The 22,016-nt window shown below is 36.5% G+C and overlaps 1 protein-coding gene across 1 annotated transcript in view; it reads right to left on the bottom strand.

Moving 5' to 3' along the window:
• Nucleotides 1–5,842: 5,842 nt before the first annotated feature.
• Nucleotides 5,843–22,016, bottom strand: part of LOC140144367 (carbonic anhydrase 1-like) — a 42,553-nt gene continuing 26,379 nt past the window's right edge. Inside the window, exons 2-5 of the mRNA XM_072166188.1 lie at nucleotides 11,530–11,565; nucleotides 9,682–9,861; nucleotides 8,173–8,318; nucleotides 5,843–5,869 (exon numbers count right to left, since the gene is read on the bottom strand). Of these exons, the coding sequence (XP_072022289.1) occupies nucleotides 5,843–5,869; nucleotides 8,173–8,318; nucleotides 9,682–9,861; nucleotides 11,530–11,565 (389 nt within the window). The remainder of the gene's footprint in view (nucleotides 5,870–8,172; nucleotides 8,319–9,681; nucleotides 9,862–11,529; nucleotides 11,566–22,016) is intronic.

Raw genomic sequence — 22,016 nt, 5'->3', positions numbered from 1 at the left:
AAGATGACGAAAGGCTGACGGCCTCTATTGACCTTTTCGGTAACTAAATCCCATAACCCTTTGCGAGTATACCTGAGAACTCGTCATTTTACGTCACGCCGACTTGCAATGCGCAGTAACGATGTTCGATAAACGATGTGCGCATCTGCGCAGAGCGGCGTGACGCAAAATGACGAGTTCTTAGGTGTACTCGCAAATGGTTATGGGATTTACCGAAGAGGTCAATAGCCTTACCATTAAATGTTTATATTGCACCTGACCTTGTGATGTAAATAATATTGCAGAATATTGCAGAATTAAATACCGACAATGTTAGTAAAACTTTTGTCCATAACGCACACACCCCACACACCCACACAAAGTATTCCATTATTCAAGTGCACTTTTCATGACCACCTGCTAATCTCACCTGTTGCCGAGAGACGTAAATTGGTTTTCTGAAGATAATCCATTGTACGACTTCGTTACATTGTGGTGTAGTCAAAGAGCCTTGGTAGAAGAAGTAATCATATCTATCCTGCTTGTTCGGTAATAGTCCTTCTAAAGGCATCACTTTGGGGAAAATGTATGTGCTATCTGAGAAAGAAGTATAAATTGGCGAGGTCAACACAATGATAAGGCTAATTGATCTGTAAGACAGTTTGAAAAGGTCTGCTATTCTCATATCAAATATGAGCTATATCAAATGTAACAGTTGTATAGAGTAATGGTTACTATTGAAGACTCCCCAAAGTTATATACCTAAATATATTAAATAATTGTAGGACTAGTCAGGATTGACATGAACTTTAAACCTTGCCTAATTGACCATTCTCTGAAATCGTTAATTCATATTACACAAAATTGAGTGTTGATAACACAATCCTGATCAATACATGCTCTGAGTACGGTAATGTGCTATTTTGCCCGCACGATGTACTCGTGCGATACTCACTTTCATGTTCTTTCACCTGCGTAGGAACGACCTTGCACACATGAAATAGGGAAAGGTTTGAGCATATAACAAAAGCGTACGCTCCGAAATCCTGCCCAAAAGGTACGGAGCGTGAAACTGTCTGATTTACATAACAAGACTTTTTTAGAGCCAACACTCCTTTGAGCAGTTTAGTTGTCACCTGGTTTCTCATGTGCCAACACTCCTTTGAGCAGGTTAGTTGTCACCTGGTTTCTCATGTGCCAACACTCCTTTGAGCAGGTTAGTTGTCACCTGGTTTCTCATGTGCCAACACTCCTTTGAGCAGGTTAGTTGTCACCTGGTTTCTCATGTGCCAACACTCCTTTGAGCAGGTTAGTTGTCACCTGGTTTCTCATATGTGCCAACACTCCTTTGAGCAGGTTAGTTGTCACCTGGTTTCTCATGTGCCAACACTCCTTTGAGCAGGTTAGTTGTCACCTGGTTTCTCATGTGCCAACACTCCTTTGAGCAGGTTAGTTGTCACCTGGTTTCTCATGTGCATATTAGATAACGGACACTCAGTTGCCTAAAAGCAGTCAAGTAAGCTCAATCGATAAGGCGTTCGACTATGGTGCGAGAGGTTGCGGGTTCGAGCTCTGGCGGTACGCTCTCTTGGAAAAATTGAGTTAGCTTGAAATTCACATGGACAAGGAACTTACTGCTAATTGTTTCGTTGAAACCCGTACGAAACCCTGGGACCTGGTCGTGGTTGCGAATGTCAACTGTGGAATGTCTAGGGTGTGCGCTCTTGAAGCTGTAAAGTGCCTGAGTGGTTGTTAAATGGTTTATGGAATGATATTGGCCCCTAGTGGTCAGCAACAACATGTAAAGTGTGCTGAGGCTAGTGGATCAACGTCTGGGCTTTGTGCCTGCGCGTAGCGCACTATAAATCACTGGGTTTTTTTAAGTTTACACTATTTCTTTGTTTGTCTTTCAAATTTTTAAGGATGACATTATCAAAATGCATAGTACAAATGGGACTAACTTTCAAGTTTGATCTTGTAGAGTACGTCAACTAGTTTCGCAAATGTTGGATTTGGAGTCTCGCCAACCTATAAAAAATGCAGAAAATGAAAAAGCAAAATCACCAAACAGTTTTCTTTCGTCCTCTGCTTTGTTTTGCTTGTATTTGTAAAAGAACAGAGTAAGCTCAAATAACTCGTCGGTCGCAACACATAGTGGCGTACGGTGATTTTGGTCAATTTTATGAAATTCGGCTGAACGGTTTTATATATCAAGTTCTTCAAGTATACCAAGTTAGAAAGCTCAACTATACTTAATTAATAAATAACGTTAATTAATTAATTGACTTATGTTTACAATCCCGTAAGAATCCAATATCTTCCGTTTCACAAACTGACGTACGATCAACATACGCCATTATGTGAAACAGCGAAAATCGGATTTGATGACATTTAGGCACATCATCCGTCAATAATGTGGCGTGCGCTTCAGAAACCAGCCGAAAACCCTAAATCTTCCGTTTCACATAGTGGCGTACGTGCGACTTACGCTTCAAAAACCTGCTGAAACTCCCAAATCTTCCGTTTCACATAGTGGCGTACGTGCGACTTACGCTTCAAAAATCCGCCGAAACCACCCAAATCTTCCGTTTCACATAGTGGCGTATAAGTTTAGAGCTAGATATATCATATAAAGGTTATTCCTTTTTAACTATTTAAGTTACAGTTTAATAGTTTAATCCTTTAACTTCAATTTCAAATGTAATCGGTCCACTGAGAGATAATATTGGAGAAGTACTGACTATGTTATTAGTAGCCTATCCTTCAAGAGCGTTTTTCTCGAAAATGTATTTTGCGTTTGTCCTGCACGTACGCCACTATGTGTTGCGACCGACGAACTAAAAACTAGTAAACAAGAAAGTAATATATTATGTGGCCTGCTACCACGAAATGAGTATAAAGTCTGAAGTTGGTAGTTTCGAAACGCCCTGGCTACTGCGTTGGTGATCTTTGTTTCAAATGCACCTGTTCAAGCCAAAAGTATGTCCTTTTGTGAACGGGGTCACAATGGGCCAATCGCGAAGGACATACTACTGGCTTAAGTACAGGTGCGCGGCAAACAAAGAACATCAACTCATGCAGCCAGGATGTCTCGAAACTATCAATTTGTGACTTTATATTCATTTCGTTGTAGCAGATAACTTTTGTGAATAAATATTGGATGGTATTCCTGTCCTAAACAAGGAATTTATAAAATTATGAAACGTGTTTATAGTCATCAGTTAAAAATATGAAAAAGAGACACACAGCAATAGATGCTGAAGCAGATAACTTTTGTGAATAAATATTGGATGGTATTCCTGTCCTAAACAAAGAATTTATAAAATTATGAAACGTGATAGTCATCAGATAAAAATATAAAAAAGAGACACACAGCAATAGATGCTGAATAATTGTTATAATGCATAGGTTTCAAGTTTCAACATATGACATATTTATAAAGTTGACATGAACTCATAAATTGGTAGCAATATTCGGAATACTATATTAATATGGTGTTTTTTGAATATAAAGTCACAAATTGATAGTTAAGTTAGCTCAATCGTTAAGGCGTTCGACTATGGTGCGAGAGGTTGCGGGTTCGAACCCTGACGGTGCCTAGTATGCTCTCGTGGAAAATTGAGTTAGCTTGAAATTCCCCTGGACAAGGAACTTACTGCTAATTGTCTCGTTGTAACCCGTACGAAACTCGGGGAGCTGATCCTGGTTGCGATGGTTATATGTGGAATGTCTAGGGTGTGCGCTCTTGTAGCAGCAAAGTCCCTGATTTGTTGTTAAATGGTTTATGGAATGATGTGGGGCCGTAGTGGTCAGCGACAACCTGTAAAGTGTGCTGAGGCTTGTGGATCAACGTCTACGCGTTGTGCCTGTGCGTAGCGCACTATAAATCACTGCGCTTTTTTTTTTTTTTTTTTAGTAGGCTTTCCTTTACAATTTCAAGCCAAATGCGAAGTCTGCCTGCTAATACAATTTACATTAGTACACCCATAATTGAAATGTGAGGTTTATTTATAAAGTAACATTATACAGATATAATGCCACTGCTTTTTAAGGGATTTTCCCCAATCACATTGGAAGTTTATTTTCCAGTGACCTCATTAATCTCTTCCGGTGGCAATTTTGTATAATACGTCTACCAAAAAGGTTAATGTACCTTGTCTATTATATATATATTTAACGTATTATAACGTTGTTTTTATGAAAAACCAATCATAACCAATCAAATAGAATGGAACATTTAAATCGTTCGTTACAGCATCCACTGTTTCGATTTTGTTTCAGGTTGTCGTAATAAAGGGGAGGGTAAGTTATTGACGGGCAAGTGTCAGATTCTCATACCTCGACAGCTCCTCTCCAAAGTATTTTCTTTACACTCTCTTATATTGGAGTATACGCGACATCGGCATTAAAAGTTCCTAAAGCATTGTGGGACGGTTTTGGCAAGTTTGGTACACATTGAACTCTGACCTATCGTGAAAATTACTTTGATTATTATTTATTCATCTAACATTGTAATAATGTTATAATTAAAAATAATACTTAATTTGTTTATTTTTTTTATTCTAGTAAAACATTTCAAACAATATTTTTGTAAGCACATAAAAAATCCGATAGGTCAGAGTTCAACGTGTTCTAAAACTGTAATAACTGCCCCACAATGCATAACGAATTGTAATGCCGATTTAGTTTATTGTCTGTATAATGTGACATGATCTGGTCCATGAGGCCAAAGGCGGCAAATTTTAAATTGAGATAATGGTAAAAATAATTATGGAGTAAAAAACAATAAAATACATAAGAAAATACACATCACAAAACCTCACAACTTCAGAACCAAGTATGTTAGAACTTTGGTGTTTTCACTACATATGTTACTACAAGGTAATAATTATAGTAACTCAATTTTCAAAAATGCCTCCTTTGGCGCCCATGGAGCAGATCGTGTCGCATATAACATTAATACCTCAATGAAAATTGCAAGAGCTACCAATCCATTCCTGTACTCGATGGCTTCTTTCAGAGACCTCAGTCTATCTCGGTCAAAGTGAATCATATGAATCTGAAAGTACAAATAAATTGAGCGCGAAAGTAATGTTTATATAAAAATGCAAAAATCAGCTGATAGACACAATTTGGAATGCAAAGGAAAGGAAAAAAGGCAAGGAGCAATTATGACATGGATAGATAATAACTTTAGGGTTTGGAACGCATTCATTATGAGCGAGGATCACCAGCTGGCCTCCCAACATATTTGCAACCGTATACCGTAAACGTTCGCCTAATGGCGCTTTTGGATTCTTAGAAATGTGAGAGCGCCATCCTTGTAAAATCTCAACAGCATTAAGGATACGTGTATGTTAAATTGAGCAACCTGGACATAATGCCTCAGAAAAAAATATCGTGACATGACCCAATACTTTAGGTCACTAGGTTAGTTGCTAGAGCAGCAAATGTTTTGGGGTTTCTTCAGGTATTCTTTCTCAAAGTGCCATTGGACGTAATTTGTAAATCGATTCGTACGTTATACCTAACTCATTTTGGTAAATATTTTTATAACATTGTAATTTCTTCATATTTTTTTAATATTCTTCAGTTCAAAATTACACCCTTCTATTGTCTGACCCGTTAGCTCAGTCGGTAGAGGGTGCGCCTTGAATGGTGAATGGTACTTGTTCGAATCTTGATTTCTGCCCCAATTTTATGTGAAGAAGGGTCAAGAAATGTTTTTGGATTTTGTCCCCATTTTACGAACGAATATTGTGAATTTTTTTTAATTTAATTTTAATTTTCTTATTTTTTTTTAGATAAATAGGCACTGCGAACAAACGGCAACAAAAACCGCTGACAAAATTTGCTCCACCTGCTACCTATCAATGCGTGTTATATTCCACTGCATTTAATAGTTAAATGACCTTTGAAAAATAGAACGGCCTCAATGTTTCAAATTGTGTAACTACATTACTTTATTCATTTATGCATTATAAATGATCAGCTATTTTTTCTTTTCTTAAAAGGATCGAACACAAGTAGATCAGACCATTGAGCATATAACTATCAGACCACGAAGTAGTTACGTAACTCCGTGATGGTATCGGAACCAAGCACTGTTTGTATGGCGATCATTACGATCACGCTATTTTGGTATGCCTTTTTTGTGTACTGATTGTTTCGATCGTGGTTCATTACTTAAGCGCGTGATCCCGTTGACATAGTAACATTACGTAACTTCGATACCGGGCTTCGATACTGAATAGTGCACATAATATGGAAAGCCATTGGGGTATTGTGTGCCTTCCAAAGCGCCTTATAACATGTTCTCATTGTGTTGTGGAATCCTAGCCAGTATTCAATGATAGCTATATAGAGGCCTTGCGTTTATCGATTGGCTCCAAACAATGGATTTGAACCGGTTTCTTCCCCGTAATCATGGCACAGTGCAGTCCATTCAATCAAATGTTGTCATCAACATTTGATCGTAGTGCATTTTGGTATGTGTGTGAGACGAACTGTCGCGGTAGATGCAATCAAGCTTTTGTTGAATGTATTTGAGTAGTCCGCCATATTTAAGGGATGATACGTCATATGCACAGCCTCTATTCAGTTGGTCGTTGTATGATTTTGTTCGTTCACTCATTCAAATTTTATTTATATCATTTGAAGACTGAGCCTATTATGATACATCCTCCGTGGAACAGTTTCAAACAAATATAGCTAGGGATTATTGGGGCAGAGGTTATCTTTTGAATCCTCTTAGAGGGCTATCATTTTTTCGGAAGGGGGTCCCAAATTTACAAAAAGTCTGCGTCAATAAAATTGCGCACCCCCTATTTCGGCAACAAAAATTCTATGATCCCAAACCCCAAAATTCTATTGAAATCAGTCGTTTTGAATAAAATAACACACTTTCTGTGTTCATCGTGTGACTCCTTACATTTTGTCCATAAAACCCCCGTATATTTGGGACCCCCCCTTCGAATAAAATGATATACCTCTTATGACCACTGATGCATAGGCAAGGACACTCGCGCGAATTGAAAGACTTGTCGCACGCGACAGTTCGTCACACACACATAACAAATGCCTATACAATCAAATAGGTTCATTACAACATTTGATTGAATGGATTGAGTTACTCTAAAATGAAACGATAAAAACAAAGAATCATGAAAAAAGACACATACAAGATAAAATAATAAAATTATATAAACAATGTTAAAGATAAAATCAAGAAAATAGAGAATAAAATTTTATCAAATCAGAAAAAAACACATTGACAGACATCATAATCTGTCAGAAAGTACTGCATGAGATTCGAACCATCAATCTTCTCAACAAGTTCACTTTATCCTCGCACTATAGTCTAATGCTCTGCTCACTGGGCCACCACGTATCAGGTGAATGATTACCGCATTATCATGAACAAGTTTGTTCGAGCTTGTTCAAATTGTATGTGTCGGTAGGTTTCACTCTTTAACTACACGTACCCTTAATGATCAGTGATAATAGTCGGCTTTTACAGGGATGGCGCTCTCTCATTTCCATGAACTCCCTAGCGCCATTAGGCGAACGTTTACGGTATTATACTGCTGCATTCGCAAGTATCCGGCGCACAAGGAGGGTACGCAATGTAATTGATGCAATGAGGACCAGGGCTGAAACCTGTGGCAACCAAGTAAAGGTCAAAGCAGCACAATAAACTCACTTCAGAAGAACCAAGGACATACCAAATTTGTAAATAAAAAGAAAGCAAGAAACAACAAAGTAAGAAAGTAAAAACATATTAACACAATCCATAGCCCATAGGCCCACCGGTAAAGCCCAGTCCCTAAATAAAGTTTGATTGAGGAATACTTGATATTCATGCATGGTACGTGTACTCCTTTTTAATCTTTGAAGTATCCAAACCTCCTCCGTGGACAGAGTGAAAAACGGACAAATTTCTTTAAAAGAGCATATCTTCACAAGTTGTGAGCCGATTAAAATATTTCTTTCAGTTTTCGTTACATACCAAAATACATTTGATCAACTTTTCAGAAATAAGAGAAAAAGAGGGCGCTATGAGGGTTCTGTTTTTATTGGGACACCCTGTATTTGCATAACTCTATTTTCTAACATCATGTTGTATGGATAATATTCATTGAAATGGAAAGCAATGTATGAGATATTTAACATGTTTAGAAAATAAGAGCTCACCTCGCCAGGATATTTCCGGCCAAGTACAGAATGTTCTGAGCCCAATTCATCTGTTTCACCCCAGTGGAAGTTGACTTTGGAGGTTTGGTAAGTTGCGTCCAATGGTCCTCCTCGAATGTAAAAGTTACCCAGCAGCTTCAATTCAACTGTAATAATACAATCATAAACATTTTAATGCTCTGTGTACTAGCCATAGGCTGCATCATAAAAAGATTTGAGATATTTTCTCACAATATCAAGAGCTATCTTAAGAACCACTGAACCATACTAATACTAGACTTCTTTGTATTCATTTAATGTATTTTCCATGGTCATGAAAATGTTCAATTCCGAAAATAAAATTTGAATTAAAAAGAATTGAAACTTGTCGCCTACAGAGAGTGAAGAGTTAATTAATTGTTGATTCATCAGATTGTTAGTATATCAAAAGGAACACATAACACTGAGAACAGAAAAAATCATAAACACATACTAAGAAGGAAAGGGGTGAGGTGCGAACGTAACCTTTCTAGACAGGTCCAATCAATTTATCATGGCTTCTAAAACTAACATGAGAAACAACCTGTTATACACACACCTGATGGTCAACACTGATGGTGTTTTCATACTTACAAGGGGTAGACACTGGTACAATGACATTAAAACATGAGCAAAAAGAGTAACAAATAACAAAGACATTTCTAAAAAACTTTTTATCATGAAATGTTAGGAGTAACTTATATTATTTGCGTAAATTATTCAGTTTAATACAAAGTACCACAAAAATGCAGAAAAAGATGAATAAGTTGGAAAATGTTGTTAAAAAGAGCTGGAAATATTATGTACATAATTATTAGTGTGATGGTTGTTGGTATTGTCCAGGTCTAGAATGGAACATTATATGTGAGCGTACACCGCGAATCAGCCGTCGGCCCGGTCAATTTTGTTTTATTTCGTGTTTAGAAAATATAAATTTATACCATAAGCTTTAAAATGGAATATATTTTGACTTCAAACGATATCCAGAAGCGGGGTTATGGTTTGCTGAACTCTGCTCCTTCAACAAAATGGTACATTTTTTCGGTTCTACATGTGTCTCCTTTTCCACATTGCTGGTAATAAATATCAAACAAGTCAAGTCAACGAGGTTCAGGAATGTTCTCGTTGTTAATTGTTGGTTATACATACCTAGACAAAATACATTGTAACCCACCACTTGAACAGGATTTAGCCAAAGCAAACAAAGACTAGAGCTATTTTTAAGGATTCTATAGACCACTTGACATATGACGTCATTGCCCGGCAGTATGCGCACGCATTATGGTACTTTCCATTGTTCTTTGCCCTGCAGTGTGCGTGCGCATCGTAGTCTGAGTTTGGAGGTACACAGGTCCCTCCGGAACTTCATTTGACTATGCCACTGGTGTTAGGACAAATGGATAGAAGAAAGAAAAGACTCTAGTCAAATCACCAAACCTTTTTCCCTATAAGGCATGTTCGTCCTTCTAAATGTGCACAAATATTACGTACCTGTGTGTCCATTGTTAATGAAGTCCAGTGCCGATGGACTAGGTAAGTCACCTGAACTAAATCCGTGAAATGTCAAGTCACTAACATTCAAATGTTCCGCCGTTGAAGGATTGATGTCAATTGGTGATTGCTTATTCCCTGCACAACAATAAGGCCATAGTTCAGCCCACTTTGATGGCCCTGGAATGAAAAAGAATATTTCGTTTCAGAATTATTTTTGAGACCATTTTGAGCCAAATTGGGTATAAACTTTTCTGTGTTTGACTCCCATGGAGCTCAGATTTCGACCTCTGACCTTTTTGCCAATAACTCCTGACTGATTAGTCGTAGGTAGGTCAAACTATATATTTTCTGAAACCTTTTCTATTCCTCTGAGGAATATTTTGGAATGGGTTTTAACCAAATAGAAACAATTTTGAGTTTTGACCCCTGCGTAAACTTTGACCCCGGTCTCTTGGCATGCCTAAGTATGCCCATGGGGCATCCGTTATTTTCTTATTTTATACACATGAGACATCAATATTTAAGCAGATATCAATATTTAAGCAAAAAATGTCAGTCATACCTAACTTTACACTCACAAGGAAGTTCTATCCGACTATATTGAATAACTTACAGTTCGCAACGGGTCGGACTCATGAAAGTATTCTTGCGTGATTTTGGTTGTGTGCCATAGCGCGCCCGTGTACCGCGCCACTAAAAATACGTTTTCAATAACAAACTCTGTCAAAAGGTCAATTTGGACACAACTGCACAGTCTCAGTGCAACCAGAATCTAGTTGCAAAGTTCGCCACTCTTTTTTTTCAATACACAGTTTCCCCGGTCGCCAACCGAGACAGTTGACGAATGAGGGCAGTAGTCTAAGGATGGGCTTACGATTATTCCGAGTCATTTGAGAGCTTACTTGAGCGTTTTAGGGCACCGAAGAAAAGTCTGTTTGGTATGACGGACGGGCTTTAAGGGATCTAAAATGAGCGTTTATTGCGTTTCGACAGTATTTTTTGAGGGACATGGAGCACCTCAGACCTATCGAATTGCATTCTGAATACGAAGCATGTCTTTCTGATATCAAATAATTTTCATTTTTGAAAATCACAATATAATACCAATTTTATGACAAATTATAAAAATTTGATATTTTTCAAATTTTGATATATAACAGTCCTCGAAGTAAATTATATAAATCTAATGATATATTCTTAAAGTGTATGTAGCAGGAAGAAAAGCCGACGGTCAATTGAAAATTTTGACCTTTCATATTGAAGATATAGATTTTTTTCCCAAAAAGACCTAATTTTTTTTGGTGTTTTGGGAAAAAAAATCCATATCTTCAATACGAAAGGTCAAAACTTTCAATTGATCGTCGGCATTTCATCCCACCTACATACACGTTAAGTATAAATCATCAGATTTATAAAGTTTACTTCAGTACTGTTAAATATCAAAAATATCAATTTTAATGATTTGCCATAAAATGTGTATTAAATTGCGAATTTCAAAAACCAAAATTATTTGATATCAGAATGACATTCTTCGTATTCAGAATGCAATTCGATATGTCTGATGTGCTCTAATGTCCCAAAATAAATACTGTCCAAACGTTCATACCCCAGCCCTTAAGTAACTGAGATGCATATGCTCGTTTGATTGGTTACTTGTCATTTTGTGATGCCCATTGATCAGCATGTGACATAGGCTATATTGTCAATTCACCTATAGTGGAGTATAGATCAAGTCAAATATTGATGAAATTAGATGGGCGTTATAAGGCTTTACAGCCTTCCAAAAGAGTGCCCGAGACGACAGGTAAACAGGTAAGACGTGACGTATAATGTTAATAAACTTACCTACTTTACCGTAATAGTTCCATTGTGCAAAACACCCTGAAAAATAACAATAATAATAATGATATTATAAAAACGATTTAATATAACAATTTCAAATTTAACAATATCAGCGAAATGTGTGCATGTGGAGTCGGGGATGGCCAGGGATGCTCACTATTAAGGTTTGCATCAAGTACCACCCTTAAGACAGCAACCCCACACACCCCACATAATATTTGCCCTTCAAAAACCTACTTTACCAACATCCTCATCAACAGACCCATTTCTGGTGTGGTATACAGGGTGAGTAAAAAAAACTGCAATAGAGCAAAGAATCAATATTTATGTAAGAACCAAGTCGAACTTTCCCAATATTGAATGATTCTATAAATGCTACACTCAATGGCCACCTTCTGTGAAAATATGAATTGAATCACGACTACCGTTTAATTTTTATGAGTCCTTTTGCTGCGATACCCAATTTCGTTATTTGTCCACGAGGTACCATGTATTTTGAATGAGAGCACACAGTGCACGGTAAAGACACCAGATCTGAAACTGACTTTAACTTAAATAAGGTTGTTTTTGCGTTATTTTAATTTTTTTTTCTGTTCAAACAAACTTTCTAACATTACTTTAAGTCCTTCATACCTCACTTGACTCCAACACCAGTTTTTTAAATCCCAATATGTCCAACTTTTTGGATATTTCGTGAATCACTCCACTTCAATTTGCGCGTATTTCATTTTGACATTTGAAAAACCCGCCTACAAATTTGTATCTTTTTGATAGAGAATAAACATCTTTAAAGTAAAGGGAAAATGAAAACAACAACAAATAATGTTTCTTCTCCTTAAACAAGACCAAGGGCAATAACACTTTGGGTGCTCCATTTTATTTTAATGCCAATGAGGTTAAGAAAATGGCAGTTGTTCCAAATCTACCTAACACAGAGTGGGCTGACATTCAAATTTTAGATGTCTCTTGGACAAACATTAAAATTAAGTAGCGCTATAAAATGTGTCATAAAAACAAAACGGTAAATGCTAATTCCTTACTTTTTTCACACAAGGTCACTGATGGATATACCATATATAAAATGTTTTAAAACCTAAAAAGTTCAATTCGGTTCTTAAATAAAAATGGATTCTTTTCTCTATTGCACTTTTTTTTGACTCACCCTGTATATGCGGGAAGGGTGCGTCGGGATATATATGTAGCGTGTGTCCCAAAAAGTTAATAAATGAACATTTTTGAAAATATAAGTTATTGTTAACAAAATATAAATCTTCTTTTCATGACATAGTCTATGTTTATAGTACCCCTTCACAAGTTCACAACTTGCGTATTTGTGACCCGGCAGCACAAAGGAGCCGTAAATTCCCTAAATTCTATTTTGAGTTACGGTGTAAAATGTGTACGAAGGTCATATTCATCGGTAACTTAAGCTGGCCCGACATCCGTCTCATTTCGATAGTCAAAAACTAATCAATAATCCTATTGTTGAAGTGGATAATAAGCTTCTACCTTAGATGGCTATAGAACTTTTAATAGCTCTGGTCTTTGTTTGCTTATATTGCTAAATCCTGTTCAAGTGGTGGGTTACCAGGCATTGTATTTTGTACAGGGATGCATATCCAACAATTAACAATGAGAGAACTTTCTTAAACCTCGTTGACTTGGGGATGATTTGAAATGACCGCCAATTATGACTGTTTGATATTTATTGCCAACAATGTGGAAAAAGAGACACACGTAAAAACGTAAAAAGCTATAATTTTGTTGAAGGAGCAAAGTTTAACAAACCATAACCCCGCATCTGGATATCGTTTGAAGTCAAATGATATACCATTTTTAAGTTTATGATGTTTATTTATAAAAAACAAAATAAAACAAAATTGACCGGGGGAGGAATTTACGGCTCATTCGCCGTGGACGGTCACATTTAGTCCGCATTCCACACTTTCCCTGATCACGCTGTTTACGTTGTATAATAATATGACTCGACAGTTCATTACCACCGTTTGGTGTGGCATTTGAGTAGGGCACAGTCGTAGCATGATGAATGCGGTATTTTATTCTTGTTCAGTTTTATTTCAAGAGTTCAGTTAAAAAGCAGCTTTAAAACAGCCAACTTAACAGTTTCTTCAGTTTCCTGAATATACCATGCCATTGTATCTCATCAGAACAACAGTCACTTGTAATCGATTATATCTACACACCTGTACAGTAGTTGAATTAACACAGGTGCTCTGCCACAGGTGATACCGTAAAATTCTAACAAGACGTAACAACATGGTTCCGTCTGCAGTATAATTTGTTTAAAATAATAATGATCACCGCCTGTTTGTCACCGTGGTATTTTAATATCAAAATAGATAAGCTGACATTGCAGTGGTGTACGTGATATACCGTAGAAACCCGTCTATAAGGAATAGAAGCGACTGTGATGATAGCATATTTCACGCTAGCGCCCTCCACAATATTATATCATTATGGAATTTGAGCAAATCATTTACCGACACAAGCAGGTATACAATGTATTATTTTATCTTTATTTCGCATCTCACGAGCATAGCTCACTTGGCAAGGCATAAGACTTTGGTTCTTTAGATCGGAAGATGGTGAGTTCGAGCCTCATCACGGTCACACAAACTTTTATAAACAAAATATTGTTCAAACTTTTCATTTATATTTTCTTGCATTTTCTAAAGACTCCTTTCGTGATCATTTTTTTTCATATTTAGTTTAATTTATTCTATTGTTTTTCTTTTATTGTTTCTTTTCTTTGTCTTTTTTTCTTGTTTAATTTTATTTTTTCTTTATTTTTCTTTGATTCATATAATATTGGCAGGATAAGGAGAGGAGGGAACTAAAGACCCATTCAGTGATTTGCTCATCCGGACGATCGTAAAAATCATCAAAATTCACCTTTGTCATTGTCATAGATGTGGTAACATAGCCTGCATGCTAGTGGTTCAGCAGAAAACCGTGTGACACATAATATACATTTGGCTACATTTTATTATACGATAAATACGAATTTATTAAACATGGTAACAAATATTCTCTAGCAGATCGGTTATACGATGGAACTGGTAGGCATAGGCCTATTATAAATTCGGGATATTAAATATCTTCCTGACGAGACAGATCTGCGCATGTGGTCAAAGACGATTCCTTACTAGCCACAGACCGTCCGCTGGAATTAGTTGAACATGAACCATTCGCTATGGCTGTTGGTCGGACCTCTCATCTCTCCACCTATAATCCCCGACATTGCCCTTATGTACTCACATCCTCCTGTTTTATTCCAATACGCTGGCGAGGTTACGTAATAATCGGATTAACTACCATAGCAATAGGTGAAAACAATTTTTGAATATACCGCGTTATACACTGATACGTTCAGGCGGTACCTCTTCATTGAACCATATCATGCTGCACCTGTAAGATCTTTGAAAAGACCAGTATTGTATTCAATCTATGATTGCAGACATACACAGTACAGGTGATGAGTGTAACCTGCTTGTAGCGCAGCGCGATATGTTCAAAATTGTTTTCACCTATTGCTATGGTAATTAATCCGATTAATTACGCAACTTCACCAGCGTATAATGGCCGAATAAATTCTGACCATCACTTGGCTTGTTGGATTCGTCTATACTACAATTCGCTGTCGAAGTGACGTAATAATCGCAATAACTACCATCAAGCAGATTGCACTAATCACCCGCGTATGTCACCAAACATAGATTGAATACCACTCTTTTCATAAATACTAATCTTACATGGCGAGTGATTAGCATTTCTTTGACAACTATGGTTTAATGCACAGGTGCCACGTGAACGATGAAGTGCAGGGCTATATATTCGAAATTGTATTCATCAATTGCTATGGTAGTTAATCCGATTAATTACGTCACATCGACAGCGAATAGCCTATAGTATGGGTTCAAGTGGAACAAAAATAGTGTATGTCCATTGCTAGCTATGGTAATTAATCATGTTAGTGTTTACATCACTACTTCGGTGAAGACAAGAGAAGTGTGCCTTCTCTACCAACGCCTGTGATATAACAGGTGCAAGCGAAACAAAATTGAATGACCAGAATAGTTTCCTTTGTCAGATGAATTGATTGAAGTTTTTGAAGACACTCTATTCTTGATGGGACAATAGATTCAAATATGGAATAATTATTATTCCTCATCTATTTTTTTTATTGAAAAAACTGCAATTGTGGCAACAGAACAATATTTATTTTGATTTCATTTCAAGTAGAAACAAAATCGTGCTTAAGCCAAAAACGCACCCTACCTACCATTCCTCAAGAATTGGGATGGCACAAAGGTGCAACATAGGTTTTATTGCAAAGACGAGGACAGACAAGTAGTTACAACACATCTGTCTAACCGTGGGTTTCGCTATTATTTAGAATAAATGCTTTTACTAGTTTCTATAAAACCACAACATTACTAAAAAAAACTATAAAAAAACTAAAAAACAAAAAAACAAAAAACAAAAACACCTAAAATTAAAAGTAGAAAGGTAGATTTGAAGAAAGATAAAAGAACATGTCAAAAAGTTTTAAACGAGAATGAAAAAACGGAACCGGTGCCCGGACCATGCTCTCTTCAGCATGTCTTCAGTTCCAAAGTCTGACGCTCTATCAATTGAGCTATACGATCCTGATATACGAAACAGTCGTTATTATGTCAATACAATTGATTGGTGTTACAACATACTTAGATGGAATGCATAGCCACCCAGTGCCAGTATATATTTGCTCAAACTCCAAATACAACAAGCAACCAATTTTATTGAGGGCGTTTCTTAGGTATATCCTTGTAGACGGGGTTTTACGGTATAGTGGATAATAGTACGTTGACCTCCCAAGTAAGAACGCTGTATCTGATTTACTTACTACAAGCCGATGCTGTATTTTCCTTTAGGAGCACACTGATGGGCTATTCAATTTAAATTTCATACACCCTATCTCTGGGGCTTAATCACCCACACAGCGGGTATAGACGTTGGAGTCACCCATTCGGGTAACCCCATTTGAAATTTGCACTCCCTCTGTCATGTCTGTGGAAGATTAAGGTCATGTCTTCCAGATGTATGGATTTAAACTGGAATAGCCCAGTGTCTGCCTCCCAAATCTAAGTGGAATATGTTTAACGGGTAGAAAATATTAGCAAGCATTACTGGGTAAATATGTATTCAAATTCTATTAAGTCTGAATGCTATTGATTTCTTAATACTATGGTCAAGAATAGGGACTAAGTTTGGAAATAAATCGGTTGTCTGGAAATATTGTTCTTATATTGTACTGACCTTGCTCATAAATCAGTAAAGCCTAAATAATTATGTGACGACTGGAGGCCAATTGTAAACATATTTAGAGAAAAAGCTAAAAAATGCATACACTTCATACACTTCATAGTCTCACTGCAAATTAAATGGCCCAAATAGTCCTTTTCATATGGGACAGGATTAGAAAAAGTGATACAAGCGAGGGTATGAGATATGGGAATCATATCCTAGTCTCTTAACCCCAGATGTGGATGGGCTACAATACCTATTCAAGACACATGGTATGTAAGGAATAAACTGTACATATAATGAGATGTAGGTTCAAGTGGAATTATAGTTCACTTCGTGAACAAAAAGGGCAGTATCTAATTTACTCGCAGATACTACAGTGGCTATTCTTTTTGAAATCTGCCCTACCCCTGTGGAAAAGTCTTCCACAGAGGGAGTATGTTTTTGAAATCGAACTGGCTATGGTTAATTACATTATTCCCATACTCTCCCTGTATATATCTTCTACAGCTGGAGTAAGTATTTCAAATGGAAGTTACCTAATTGTCTATTCTATTTAAAACCGATACTCCATCTATGGAAGACAGATAAATCTTCCACAGGGGGTGAGTATTTCAAATGGAATACCCTATTTTGACTTGGGAGGACAGTAGAACGGACGATAACCTTTCATTCAGTTGGACATACTCAATTATTAAAGATTGTGGTTCGCTTTAATGAGGTTTAGTGCTTTCTAAGCGATCACTTGACATTGTTGATGTTGATGCCGATTTTTCTCATGCAGTTTGTATTTGGTGCGTCTTTAGAAGTAAAACAAAAAGTTCACACTGCCACCTACTTTCCGAGAGCGATTTGCTAAAAGCCAGGTTGTCTTACGGTTTCGCTCATTATTATTCATTATTATCGTTCTAGCACTAAAAACTGTTCTTCAAAATAAAAGAGATTCTTGTACATGAACAAATTGGTTGGCAAAAAGCCATTACAAAGTTTGATTTTAGAAACTTAAAGTAGGAGTCTGCATTACGGGGGTCAAAAATGCTTTTTGGTTGTTTTTCTCTGTTAACAATTTTTTTCTATTACACTTGACCTATCTCAACATGAAATGACAAATTTTTTGGATATAGTTCCAACAAAAAAGTATGCAGCTCCCTCAAGCGTCACCATACTTTATATAGTGAAATGAGCAAATTATGGTGCAAAATCCTTCAGATTATTTATATTTTGGTATTTTGATATGATTTTGGTGTCTAAATATATGTAAATGAAGTCGAAATATCAATTCTTGAAAGTTCCATGAAAATTGGATGTTGCATTTTCGTGAAAATTGACATTTAAGGTCAAAATTGAGAGCGAGGGCGCTTCTCAAGATTTTGCGCAAGTTGTTGATAATTTTTTGTTTTTTAGTTTACATATGCAAAGATAACATTGAATAGAATTACAAAAAAACCCTGTTAACGGAGCAAAACTAAATTTGACCCCCTTATAGCTGACTCCTATTTAAAGCTTTTATAATGCACGATTTCCGTCAAATTTGTTATTCTTTTACCCACAATGCTGAAATAACATTAGTGTAACTGCCAGAAAGGTTTCTGTCATTTTAAGCTGAAAACAAGGTAAAGTGAAATAAACCCCACTGGCTATTTTGCCCGTTTAACATGGAGTTCTATGGCGGACTTTAAAGAGTCATACTTATGACTTATGTTAAAATAGCACTGTTGACCTACAAACTTAACAAATTTGGCAGATTCCATTTAGGTGTAAGATGTGCATGGGACATGTGTAAACATTACACATATGCTACAAAATCAGGTTTAAAACAACAACAACAAAACAAATGATAATTTCATATTATAAAATCGTACAATATGACTTTAAGAGGGTCAAGTACGGAATTATTTTTTCATTCATTGAAGGGAACATGAAATAAGGACTCAAGTGCACCGGAACAGCGATAATATAATAATATGTATAGCCTAGATATCTGCAAAGATGATAAGCAGCCCGCATTGGAGTGCCTTCAAAGTAACACTTGGTCACTTAAAATGGTTGAAATAATAAAGCAGACATAAAGAAAAACATTGTGAATGATATGTTATATGACGCTTCTTCACTCGATCGCAAATAACTCTACTTCAGCAAAGAAGAATAAGAGTAGATGAGGACTGTATTTAAATCAAATTTTATGTTCTTCCTAAAAATACAAGATTTTTTGTCTGTATTATGAGGGCCTATACAGGTTCAATAATTCCTATGAAGGTTTGTTTCTCAGTGAATTTGTCTTGTATGGAGGTTAAAGGCCTTTTCAGTGATTTGCTCATCAAAAATCATCAAATTTCAGATTTTGGCACCTTTATTAGTCCAATACATGTAGATTCGCTTACGTAGCCTACAATTAAATAAGACATTTTTACATGCCAATTTCTCTACTTAAGTAGATAAATTAGCAACATGTATTTGAATGAGCCTTCACTTTGTCCATACTGCTGTTTTCCTTGTTTTTGCAATTTTTTAATTTCAAAATACCAATTATAATGACTTATCCTTCACTTTCAGGACATTTATACACAAGTTAATATTTTACATCTTCGCTGGGATCACTGAATATGCCATTAATTTAAATATTTAGCGGGGGTTCCTCATGCGGACAGAATTTTCAAAATGGCCGACGGCAGCCATTGTGGATCCGGCTCTCACGGATTCCGCCCACACTTTTGCGAGACGTACCCCCGGTTTTAATTAACCTTCACAGAAGACAAATCCGCTGAGAAACGAACTTTCTCACTCCACGGTCAGGGAATTGATGTAGATGACTATACTATAAGAGGGCAGAATTCTTTAAACGCAATTTTGACCGCCATGGAGATATCAGACAGCGAGATTATAGAAAATATGCTCAATATAAATGTCTTTATCTCCAGTAGACAGCAGTGCGATTAAACAATAATGCACATTACTATCTTCAGGAGACATCAGTAAACATCAGGGAAATAAAAACTTCTACTTGTCTGAGACAATACTATTAATTTTATTTCATTACACAGATAACAATGAAATTCAAAACCAGCTCAAAACTACTTTCTTTCCCACCCTCCCCCTATATCAAAGTCGATTTGAGTAACCAACGACTTAGTCTTATTTAAGGTTATATTATGAACTTATAAGACCTCTTTAATCTTGAGGGTAGAATAGCCAATTGATAATCTGGCTGTGCAGAAACCGGGTCATGCCACACTTCATTGATGTCAATGTTACGTCCACATTGATATTTGTAATCTAATACATTAATTATTAAAACTGACTACAGTAAAAACAAGGATTTTTTGGTGCATTGCGTGGCTTGTAATATGTTCAAAAATCTTACATAATTCGTCGCTCTTTTGACATACTGTCGTATGACGATTTTTGGGCAAAATGAGTTATATAAACTTTCAAAAATCTGTAAATGAAACTCTATATATTCACAAAGTTTTGAGAAATGTAATTAGTTAATGATATATGGCACTAATTAGTATGATACGACATGGTTTTTATGTACCCCCCCCCCCGAAAATGTCATTCTGTATTTTGACATACAGTCGTATCATGTCGCCATAGGCCACAGTGTAACTGTAGTTGCCTATTGTTTTGACATACTGTCGTATCACAATGTCGTATCATTATTAATACATAGGTTTTCAAATTGTGCATATTTTGGCATACTGTCGTATGAGTTTGCAGATTAATTACTGCTAATTAGTGAATGAATAAACAGTTTTTATTATGTTGAGAACAAAGACAGATATAATATTGATTATATTCTTTGCTAATAATAAACGTATTTTACTTTGGTGCTCTCCAGTGGGTCTACAAAAATTGGAAAAACTTTAAATGCGATTTTCTCAAAACTGCATTTTTCGTCATACGACAGTATGTCAAAACAGCGACGAATTGTAAACAAAGGTTTACATAATTATGTTTTTAATTTTGATTAAGTGTTGAAAAATGTTGGTAAAAAATCCAATACTACTCGGTACCAGAAGTGGGCAAGTGCAATACATCAATTTGTAAGCGCTCTTTAGCAATGTCATAATTCATTGAATTTACAACCGTGTGACAAAACAGGCGAAAATAGTAACTTTTACACAATATTTGCAATTTAAAGAGAATTGACCATTGCTCATTAAAATGAGGTTAATATATGGACAATGTAAGTGTGCTTGTTCATTTAATGAAATAAAATTAGAAAAATATTGTAAGGAACACTTGAGGTTTTGACTTTTAAAACCTACATTTTGGTCAAAAATGTGCTTGGATAGGTAATTTGCAACAGATTTACCACATTTGCTGTAACATTTAATTATAATTCCATAAGATATGGAGCGCCAAAGACATCCAGAGAAGCACAAAGATCGAGCTCTATAAGGTACTTACGCTCTCGATACTATTGTATGGAGTGGAAACTTGGTCATTCAAGAAGGAAGATGAAAACAGACTTTCAACATTTGATATGACGTGCCTTCGCAAAATAATGGGAGTGTCACGTCTCGACAGGAACCGAAACACCGCCATTCGCAAAACCCTCGACATGGAATTTACCATCCAGAATTGCAACAAAAAGACTCCGGTACTGCGGCCATATACAGAGAATGTCACCATAACGTTTTCCTAAACTAGCGTTTGAGGCACATATCCATGGCAAACGCCCAAGAGGGAGACCACCAAAAGATGGAGTGACTGCCTGAAAGCCGACTGTAATAAAGTAAACATCAGCTCTTTGGTCAGAGCCACCAGGCTAGCTCAAGACAGAAGGAAGTGGTAGGACATTATGAAGCATATGGCACCACTCAACCCTAAGTTGGAGTGAACGCCATAGGTCAAGGTAGGTCAACATTTAATTGCGTTGTCTGGTGAACTAATGGGGAAAATTGTTAGCTTTTGTTTGATATTAAAAAAAAAGATTATGATTGGAAGAAGGGAACACTTGAGGTTTTGACAAAAACCAATCACAGAATCCTTTTTTCCACTAGATCTTACACAGCTCTTATGATGCTATGCAGTCAACCGTTTAATATAACACAGACTGTGTACAAAGCCAGACTTGCTGTGTTGGAAATAGGTGTGTGCTCGGCGTATCGAGGTGGAAACTGTGAGTAGATACATTTATAAGAGAGTCGTTTTTAGTCAATTCTTTTCATATGGCTGCC

This window comes from Amphiura filiformis, chromosome 2 (genome assembly GCF_039555335.1).
Source record: "Amphiura filiformis chromosome 2, Afil_fr2py, whole genome shotgun sequence".
Classification (NCBI taxonomy): Eukaryota; Metazoa; Echinodermata; class Ophiuroidea; order Amphilepidida; family Amphiuridae; genus Amphiura; species Amphiura filiformis.
This window is presented reverse-complemented; position numbering and strand designations above follow the sequence as displayed.